This window comes from Populus trichocarpa, chromosome 7 (genome assembly GCF_000002775.5).
Source record: "Populus trichocarpa isolate Nisqually-1 chromosome 7, P.trichocarpa_v4.1, whole genome shotgun sequence".
Lineage (NCBI taxonomy): Eukaryota > Viridiplantae > Streptophyta > Magnoliopsida > Malpighiales > Salicaceae > Populus > Populus trichocarpa.
Genome location: NC_037291.2, coordinates 5,256,424 through 5,267,165, shown reverse-complemented (window position 1 = coordinate 5,267,165; position 10,742 = coordinate 5,256,424). Strand labels below are relative to the sequence as shown.

The following is a 10,742-nucleotide window of genomic DNA, read 5'->3' as shown; positions in this document are numbered from 1 at the left end:
CAAGTATTAAATAAAATATAAATAATTTAATGGGAGTTGGGTTGATATAAGCTATTGTAGAAATTAGTTGTATTATTGATGTTAATAATATTGATGCTGTACTAATATTAACATTAATAATTTTTTAGATGATAATTATCTAGATGAATATTTTAGGAATAACGAGAAAATATAAGTAATAAAACACTAGCAAATTATTTGTTTTAGGTTGATTTATTTTTAGTTAATAAAATTCTATTGTGTTGTGTTTTTAATTTACTGAGTTTTTATTTGAATTATATATTTTAAGGTGTTGGAAATTTTATATTATTTATTTTATTTTTATTTTTATTTTGTTATATTATTATTTTTAATTGTTCATATGTAAATAATTAAAAAATTATTTACAATTTTAAAATATAAACTTACATTGTATTTTTTAGCGTTAAAAAAATATTTTTCAAACCTTACTCTTCTCTTCAGCCAAATGAATTTTGCATCAAGTTTAATAGTAAGAAGAACGACATCTGAAAAGGCAGGTCGTTTAGGGCATCCTCATAAAACCAACGACAGACCGTTTTGACATTCAATGACATATGATATGGTCTTGTAAAAATCTCAAGTCGTCACCACCACCACCTTGCTAGTCACCACTACACCTTATCCATCTTCCTAGCCGAAAACCAAAACCCACCATTTTCTGTCCTAAGTAAATTTGAAGTATTTCACATTTCTTTTAACACTTTCAGACCAGTAATGGAACTCTCCTCTTCTTTCTCTCAATTACCAAAAATATCTGACATCTCCTTCTCATCTTCTTGTGCTCCTTTCCCCCTTCAAATCAGATACCTTAAACCCCACCACAAAACCCTACAAAATCTTGGTGTTTTTGCAGTCGCTATAGACCCACAAGAACTCCCTAAAAACAGCCCTCAAAGACTTCTTAAAGAACTAGCAGAACGCAAGAAAACCACATCCCCAAAGAGAAGAATACCCCCCAAAAGATTCATACTTAAACCCCCACTCGATGATAAAAGACTCGCACAGAGGTTTTTGAATAGCCCTCAACTGTCCCTCAAACAATTTCCATTATTGAGTTCTTGTTTGCCTTCTTCAAGGCTGAACAATGCTGATCAAACTTGGATTGATGAGTATTTGTTAGAAGCCAAACAAGCTTTGGGGTACCCTTTAGAGCCAAGTGATAGATTTGGGGATGATAATCCTGCTAAACAATTTGATACTTTGTTGTATTTGGCATTTCAGCATCCGAGTTGCGAACGGACTAATGCCAGGCATGTGAGATCAGGGCATTCAAGGTTGTGCTTCTTGGGGCAGTATGTTTTGGAATTGGCTTTCGCTGAGTATTTCTTGCAGAGATATCCTAGGGAGTCTCCTGCTCCTTTGAGGGAAAGAGTTTTTGGGTTGATTGGGAAGAGGAATTTGCCCAAATGGATTAAAGCTGCCAGTTTGCACAACTTGATTTTTCCTTATGATAATATGGATAAGTTGCAGAGGAAGGAGCGAGAACCGCCAGTTAAGTAAGTTTGCTTCTGTTTTTTTTTTTTTTAGATTTTTGAATAAACTCTTCATTTCATTGAATTTCAAAGTTTAATTTGAAGCTGTGGCATTAATATGAGTAAGATGAGTTAATAGCATGAATTTTTAGGATTTATGTTGTGGATTTGTTATGCAATATGCTTCTAAAATTATTTTTGATAGTTCTAGATCATGTGAAAACTTTTGGATTGGCTGTTAATGTGAAGTATACGATGTGGTAGGTTCAAATGAATGGATTCCATATCTGAAACATGGCGCCAATGTTTTGGTTTTTAGTTGTTGACATGCCTTAGTATACATTATATGAAATCCTTGAAGAGATTGTGGCTATTGCCCAACTGCATCTAAGGGCTATGGATCATTTATAAAAGTGGGTGCATGAATACTCATACAAGTGTGTACCATTTTTCCATATATGGAGGGTGGCATTGTCTGGCTTTAGGAAAGAGAGGTAGATTATGTTTTCAGAAAAATCTGATGGGAGACGGATTTGTGTTGGTGATTCCTTGATCTAGTGTGAAATGGGTACCAGCTTTATGATTTATAGTATGCGACTAATATAATGCAATTGCTGATGTTTATTTGTTAGAGAACTAGGATGCTGTGTGATAGTGAATCAAAAGGGAATCAATTCTCCCTTTTGTTGAGGGCCAGAGAGCAGACTTGCTCAAGCAGGCAAGTTGAATTTATCTGCTAGGTTGCATCTGTTCTCAAACTTTTCTCCAAACTCTAGAGGATGGGAACCAAGACAGGTCAATTGACATTGGAGTTTCATGGAGATCAAATATCAAAGCATGCAAATCTTTTCCAAGTTATGTGCTAGCTGAACAAGGTTTAAAAATCAACCATTAGTCATACAACAAAAACCTGTTATGGAACGGGCTTTGGAGATTCATGAGTAATGCCCTGAACAACCTTTATTTAAAACCATAATCAATAGACCATTATGCTTTAGAAGGCTTAGTACAGGAGCCACCTCTCTTGCACCTTCTACCAGCTGTTTTTGTTTTCAAATTTTTGGAAACAGAAAGAACAAACTTTATATATGTGTGTGTGTGTGTGTGTTGAAAAAAAGCAAAACCAACAATCACTTTGAAGAATTTTTAAAAATCAAGCACAAAAAAATTGAAATTTTTTTGAAAACGACTTTGCTTGGTTTTGAAATTTTTTGACAACTAACGTGTCTTTCTATTATTTAAAATAAAAATGAAAAAGATACCAAACAACCCCCCTAATTTTGCTATAAAAATCAAGCACTTATTCTTGATTTGAAGATTTTAGTACAAACCTCAACTATTTTAGTTTTTTTATTTATTTATTTTGCAAAAAATTGTTAGAATTACCTTCTTTATGCTGCATACATGGAATTTATTTTTTTCCTACTCTTAGAGTGGTGTAACTTATGAGCTTTATTTATCGCCAGACTTGTTTCTACTATTCTTTCTAAAATTATTGAAAACTTTTTGAATTAGAAACAATTTTCTAGAAACTGTCGACCATAACCATGACTTTGTGACCATGATAATAACCAAAATTTAAAACCACGTTGCTGAAGGCTTTGGATGAAGCCTTTGATTGTTGCTTCAATATGCTAATCATTTCATTTTGATGCTTCCCAGAAAGAAGATGATAAAGATGGTATTTTGAAGTTGACAATTTTATTTTGAAAATACTCTTGGTAAGTTGGTATTCACATGTTAACAGATTGAAAGTTTATTCTCCCAGCAAATAAATGAAACTTTTGGTAAGATAAGTGCCAGCGGTACGGTTGGCTGGATGTTTATCTCATCTTTTCCAAATCTCTAGATAGTTTACTGTTCAAAAAAAAGAAAAAAGAAAAACATTAGCTTGTGTTCAGTGACTTTATATTTCTGTACCAGCTTCTCCACAGCTTAAATCTACCTGTTCCTTTATATAACAATGATTATCTTTAGCAGCATCTCCATGCTTGATTTGTTGGTAAACCTCACCTTCCTGTCAATTTTAAACTGTTAGCTTTGACGTTCTTGACATGTGAATTTATATAAAATAGGTATATGCAAATATATGGTTTCTAACATTCTGCTGCTATGGGCACTGGGCAGGTCTGTGTTCTGGGCTGTGTTTGGGGCAATATACTTGTGTTTTGGCATGCCAGAAGTATATCGTGTTCTTTTTGAAGTATTTGAGATGGACCCAGAAGCAGAGGACTGCCAGCCAAAATTAAGGAGGCAATTTGAAGATGTAGATTATGTTTCTGTTGAATTTGAAGGCAAGCAGCTCAGTTGGCAAGATGTTGCTGCTTATAAGGCAAGCTCTCGTTTTGTTTAAGCCTTTTTTTAGTTATGATAATTTGCAAAAAGGAAAATTGAGAACAAGTATAATAATCAGGGTTCTGATTGAAAAATGGCCATATGGAATAATAACCGTCAGTTGTCATCTTCATGTTCTTGATATCATGTCAATGCAGCATTCTTGCATGTGCTTTACTGAACCATGGAGTATAACAATTACATCAGACAACATTCTAGATTTACATACAAGCTGTTTTGGGATCAGAAAGAGGTCAGAAAAAGGATCATGCATGAGTGACTTTACCCACTGTTTATAAAGTGAAAATAAGCACGTGGTTGCAAGTTCAAATCTTCTATTTTAATTTTATTCTTCATCTGTTTTTCTCTTAACAAAACAAGAGCTGATTGCATTTTATCGATGTTGGATGGAATCCCTTGATTGATGTTCATTACCTTTGCAGCCTCCTGAAGATGCTCTCTTTGCACACCCTAGGCTTTTCAGGGCTTGTGTCCCACCAGGCATGCACCGATTCCGAGGAAATATATGGGATTATGAAAGCAGACCCCATGTTATGCGAACATTGGGCTATCCCCTAACAATGAGAGACAGAATTCCAGACATAACTAAAGCTAGGAATATCGAACTTGGACTTGGGTTACAGGTATTCTTTACTCTATGCTAATTTATATGTGCAGACGCTCACAAAAGCATGTTAATGTATAAAAATTTATGTTTATGTGATACATGCATCTGTGTATTCATGTATATTTCCACTTATCAAAGCAATTCAACATGTCCACTGTATATGGCTAGCCCTCTCTTCTATTTCACTTGTGAGGGTTCTGCCTTAAATATGGTGTTGTAATAAATTATTCCCAGCATACAAATAGCAAGCATATAGATGAACTGAAGTTACCTTCTGGCATCATTTTATAAGTGTGGCACCGAATACACATAAATACATAATTCTCAAACATCCCTTATTCAGAAGATATGCTTTCTGTTCTCTTTTTTTGTTATATAAGAAAATTTACTGGGTTCTTGTTTCCTGACCATCTGACACTTCATTGTAGCTCTGTTTCCTGCACCCATCAAACTACAAATTTGAGCACCCTCGATTTTGTTATGAGCGATTAGAATATGTTGGCCAAAAGATCCAGGTAATGCCTTGTATGTTTTTCCTCAAACAAATTCAACTTGTTTTTTGCCTGTCTTTGTAAAATGAAATGTTATGTTTCTATGAACACGACTGTGTTTTTGCTATGAGCTTTAAAATCTACAACATGGAATAAAAAGTTCAAGAAAAGGAGAAATCTCTGTTTGAGATACAAGCAAAATATGCTGTAGTAAAATCATTTTGAGAAATCTCTGTTCTCATTTCTTTCCTGTAGGATATTGTCATGGCCGAGAGATTACTGATGAAGCATCTGGATGCTCCTGGAAAGTGGCTACAGGAGAAGCACCGCCGTGTTCTCATGAACAAGTTCTGTGGAAGGTACTTGAGAGAGAAGCATCTCCATAAATATATCACCTATGCTGACAAGGTTCAAGATGCATACGAGCACAATAGAAGACTAAGAAACCCTTCGACAACTGCTGTTAACCATTCCCTTCACGGGCTTTCATACACTATATATGGGAAACCAGACGTGAGGCGCCTCATGTTTGACGTTTTTGATTTTGAGCAAACTCAACCAAAACTTGTATGAAGATTCAATGAAAATAATTTCGTTTTCGTTTCCTTTAGCCTCTGAAATACAAGTGGATTAAAGGTTCGTTTCTGGCCCAGTTTCTCATTTTCTTCTTCCTGTGTACTGTCAAAGGATGATTAATTATTTGGTAGTGTTTGACACCTGTTCCGGGATACAAGTGATGATGCTCTCTATCTTTCTTTCTTTCTTTACCCATTTTTTCAGGTTGGCTGGTAGTGGTGAACGTCGCTCAGATATTTGACAGAATTTTTGACACGAATTATACACTCACCATGCATTATGCAAAGTTTTAAATTTGGGCGAACTACATTTTTGCTCCTATAAACTATAAAGTATGAAGTCATCAATATTCCACTTCCCTTCCAATAATTTAAAATCTCTTGATATTATCTGAAAGGTTTTTCTAATGTTACCTCTACTTGTTTTAGCTACGATATGCCCTCTGTTCTCATCATTTTCTCTCATCTTCCCCCCCGCTCTCATGCCCCCCTTCTAAATCCGGATGCATGTGCTGCTAGCATCTCACAAAATTAGTTAATAACCTATACCACCTGCGAGAACTTTCAAAGTGTGGGCTCGCAATAAGATTTCACTGCTTATTTAATGAATAGAGATGAAATTGAAACTTTTTTAAAACTACAAGTCCATAACAGTACTATTGGAAATTTTTAAACTAGAGTTAAGGAAAATATTATGAAGCTATGTTTATGTTTGTCTCGTGTAACATATTTTCTCATAAAAATATTTTTTTATGTTTAGCTTGAAAAATATTTTTACATATAAATATTTTTAAGTGATAATAGGGGTGGTAGTGACTATAATGACGTGTTGATAAATAAAATAGTTACGATGATTAAAAAAAATATAATAATTGAAATAGTTGGATAATGTTATAATTTGATTACTATTTATAAAATATTCTATGAAACTTCAAAAGCTGAAAATATTTCTAAGCAAATTAATTAAGTTTAAAGATTAATTATATATTTTACATTCATCAATTTTCTTTTAAAATATTATACGAAAAACAAACACATAAAAAATATTTTTATAAAAATATTTAAAAAAATACAAAAATATTTAAAAATATATTTTTTTATAAAATATATTACGAAAAAAAACCTGTGAATGAGTTTAAATATACCCTAAAATTTTAACAGTTTTAATTTTAACAGATCCATTTCTCGCACATGCTAAAGCTTTTCCACCGAGTTTTTTTTTTTTTTTTTTTTTTTTTGGGGGGGGGGGGGGGGGGGGGGGGGGCGGATTTCAAACTCTAATGTTGAATTTGGCTTGAAGGTTGGAGTATATTTGACGGAAAGATATCTCAACATAAAAAAGTCAACATAATACGAGAAATAAAAAAAATAAAATTGAAAGCCTAAACGACGAACTTAAAATAAAGCTTTTTCAGGAGTAAAAAAAAAGAGTTGGCTTTAAAGTTTTTTAGCATCAATATAAAAAAATAACGGTGAAAGGAAAATTATTGTGCTCCAATAGATATATTACTATTCATTATAATAATATAATTATTATTTTGTTTTTGTCGTTAAAACTTTTAACTTCACTTATTTGTTTGCTAATTATATAAAGTTAGTTTAGTAATTTTGTTTTTTAATATATAATAAAATTATTCATTTAACCTTGGAATTAAATAATCTAATACCTGCTAGTTAAAAATATTTTTGTATTTTTAATTTTTTTAAAATGATATAATTGCTTTCATGCCCTTAAACACAAAATCAATTGAACTCTAACCCAAGAAATTTTATTATTATTATTATTGTAATTTTCAAGGGTAATCAAGGACATTGATGTAAATTATATTTATTAAATATAATTAAAAAAGTTATTGGCACGTGAGCTTGTGGATGGCTCCTGTGCTGTTCAGATGACACATGAGAGGCTATCTAGCCACCAAACACCATCTTTTATGACGTCTTTTGGAAGATATAAACACTCTTTACATGGTGGTGCGACATGTTTTCCAAGATTTATGACGGTCTGTTGTTGGTGGTTATTTGTTTTTTTTCTTTTTATTCTCTTTTTTTCCTCGAGTTTTGCGCCAACCCTTGTAAAATTTCAAAACAACCCCTTCAATTGTTCTCCCTTGACATTTGGTCATTATACTTTTAATTACTATTTTTTTATTTTTTGAATAAGCTATAAAATTATAGATGCTTTTCAATTTTACCCCCTAATTGTTTTTTTATTTATAAATTATCTATCAAATTACAAATATTTTTAAATTTCACTTCTATGATTTTTTTAATCTATCAATTTTTTTTATTTTTTTATCTTTAAAATTTGGTTCTTGTTCTTTTAATTGCTATTTATTTTATTGGGGATCATTTTTTATTTTTTTTTAAATTGCATCATCCTTGAGTATTTTCTATCAAATTTTATCCTCATTATGTTGATTGCTTTTGCAGGTTTTTTTAAAATATATTTTTTTACTGATCTCATCTTTTAAAATTAAATTGGTTGAGAATTAAGTTTTTTGAGGAGGGGAATTCATTGTTCCTCACCTCGTAGTTTTTTTTTTGTCTTTTTTATGTTTTCTTTTTAACTTCATCTTTTAACATTGAGTTTACTTATCTTGGTCTTATGATTCGAGTTGTGGGTTTGGTGGGTTAACTCAGTTTTTTATATCCTTTTTTAGTTGATTTGTTTTTCTAATTTCATCATTCGGTGGGTCATCTAATTGATTTTTTTTTCAATTTTATCCTTCAACATTAGATTGATTGAGAATTGAACTTCATAATTTTTTTTATTTGCTTTTTATCTGGTCATCCCAGTCAAATGACTTGGGTTGCGGGCTTGACATGTTTACCTATATTAACTTGGGTTATTTGTTTTTTGGTTGTTTTTTAATTGATTTTTTTTAATTGCATCCTTCAATATTAGGTTGATTAGGAATGAGTTTGATAAATTATTTCAATCTGTTTTCTAAGGAGTTATCATGATTTTATGATTCGAGTCTCAGATTTGACTTGTTAACCCAAGTTAACTTGATTCGATCAAATATTTTGTATTGAAATTTTTTTTTAGTTAAACGATATTTTTAACAATCATCTAGGTTGTCTCTGAACTTGTCAAGTTAACTGAGTTATACCGGTCAATCCCAATACTGTTTAATTTTTTTCTATTAGAAAACACGTTAATAATATTTAGATATTTTTTTTTTTGCATTATTAAAAATTATTTAACCTACAAGGTAGCATGACCAAATAATCTACAATCTAGTAAATACCACTAGTTTTTTTAATTGAACAAACGGGATTTGAATAGGCTTTTTGACCCTTCCTATCCTTAAAAGCATATAATCACATAGTCATACCTTAATTACTCAAAAACATTTCTTCAATTAATTGGATTTTTAAAGTTCAAAACCTTTTTTTCCTCGTTTATTAAATTACACTATAAACTAATGTCTTGCTTATTTGGTGAAAAGTGATTTTCTGGAAATCACTTTGCAAAATTTCATGTATTTGTTTGTCATGAGAAAAATTGGTCAACAAAAATTACTTTCCATTTAAAGAAAAATTTGGCTTGGTTTCCATGAAAGTGTTTTTCTTTTATTTTAGATGGAAAACACTTTTCAGAAGTTGTGAAAGATTTAGAAATATCATATTATTTGTTGATTATAAAAAATTTGGTCCTCAATCTTTTGATTGCTATATATTTTGTTTTGAATTTTTTTGTTCAATTTCACCCCTTAAAATTTGATTTAATTTTATTTTTATATTAACTTTGGTCCTCATTTTTATAATTGTTATTTGCTTTTCTCTTATTATTTTTTTAATTGAAATTTTTTATCTATCAAATTTGATCCTTATTCTTTTGATTGTTACTTATTTTATTTGAAATAATTTATGAAATTGTAATTATTATTATTTTAATTTCATCATCTTTCAATTTTTTTTATCTGTTACATTTGATCTCCATTATTTTGATTGTTATTTATTTTATTTGAGATAATTTATGAAATTATATTTTTTTCAATTTCATTCTCATTCAACTTTTCAATTTATAAGATTTGTTTCTCATTATTTTAATAAACTTGAAAAATAATATTAATAAGTTATCTTCCAGCTCATTTTTCATGACATAACCAAACACTGTAAAATATTTTCTAACTTATTTTTTATATCACTACTAAACATTGAAAAATAATTCACTTTCCAAAAATTTACTTTTTTAAAAAAACTATTTTTCAAAAGAAAATTACTTTCTAGCAAACAAACGGGAACTTAAAAGCAAGATGGGTTTTCATTGTTTCTTTTACTATTTAACATGACTTACGTGCATTGTAGACTGTGATAATGTGCCTAATTCGTCCTTATAAACTAAAGCAAGATGAATTTCCACTTTTTTACTGTTTAACATGACTTACACGCACTCTAGACCACCACAATGTGCCTAATTTATCCCTATTTATTCAGCTCTTTCAATATTGTTAGTTTTATCTTTGAATTTTTTATTTATTTATTTTATCACTCCATGTTATGTTTGTATTATTTAAAACCTTATAATTCATTTTGATTCATGTGATACATTATGTTTGTTATGTCGAAATCAATCTTGTCTTTTGGATTAATACTTGATTTTGCTAGATGGGATTTGAATTTGTCATTATAAAAAAATTAAAACAATAAAGATTAAGTTTAACACATTAACAAAAAAACATTCCTTTTATTTTTTCTTCTTTTTTTAATGTTCATAGGTGCTAAAGAGTACACTTTAGCCCCTGAATTTTTTTATTTTTTTTCACTTTGGGTCCTTATGTTTTGAATATTTCGCGTTTTAATCCCAAACTGTATTTGTTTTACATATTAGTCCCTGAATTTAAGAGAAGCAAGAAAGTCCCTGAAAAATTTGAAAGGAGATAGAAATTGATTATCGACCATTTTCTAACCATAAAAAAATTTGATCTTAATATCATTAAGATTCTCTTAATGAAAGAAGTGCCATGGAAGTATTTTTGAGCTTCTATCTCACCAGAAAATAGTATACCAGATTAAGAAAGAATGTTTTTGGTTTAATAATGGGTTTTTGGTTGATCTAGAAGTGTTTTAGGGGTTACAAATTGTTTTATTAAGCTTATTAAGGTATTTGTTAGGTGTTTTATGTGAAAACAGATTAACTAATTATTTTTTAGGTTCAAAGAGCCCTTTTAGCTATTTTTTGGTGGCTAGAAATTTAAGTAGCAAACAATAT

The 10,742-nt window shown here is 30.5% G+C and overlaps 1 protein-coding gene across 2 annotated transcripts; it reads left to right on the top strand.

Annotated features, from left to right (window-relative positions):
* The first annotated feature begins 599 nt into the window (after window positions 1-599).
* On the top strand, window positions 600-5,911 carry LOC18101132 (ribonuclease III domain-containing protein RNC1, chloroplastic). 2 transcript variants are annotated; one of them, XR_008059751.1, is made up of 6 exons: window positions 600-1,517; window positions 3,621-3,817; window positions 4,263-4,471; window positions 4,884-4,970; window positions 5,202-5,582; window positions 5,727-5,911. XR_008059751.1 is itself a non-coding variant. In XM_052454765.1 (5 exons), the coding sequence occupies exons 1-5, from the start codon at window positions 736-738 to the stop codon at window positions 5,517-5,519; spliced, it is 1,593 nt and encodes a 530-aa protein (XP_052310725.1). In that variant the 5' UTR covers window positions 600-735; the 3' UTR covers window positions 5,520-5,679. The 2 variants fall into 2 exon arrangements, 1 of the variants encoding a protein (XP_052310725.1); XM_052454765.1 differs by lacking the exon at window positions 5,727-5,911 and having other exon boundaries at window positions 5,202-5,679.
* Window positions 5,912-10,742: the final 4,831 nt, after the last annotated feature.

Bases quoted from the DNA above. Each gene is read 5' to 3' on its own strand.
- LOC18101132 (XM_052454765.1), top strand. From the start codon at position 736: ATGGAACTCTCCTCTTCTTTCTCTCAATTACCAAAAATATCTGACATC. The intron at 3,818-4,262 runs CTTATAAGGCAA...GATGTTCATTAC, and splicing joins CAGTTGGCAAGATGTTGCTG to CTTTGCAGCCTCCTGAAGAT. The intron at 4,971-5,201 runs GTAATGCCTTGT...TCTTTCCTGTAG, and splicing joins ATGTTGGCCAAAAGATCCAG to GATATTGTCATGGCCGAGAG.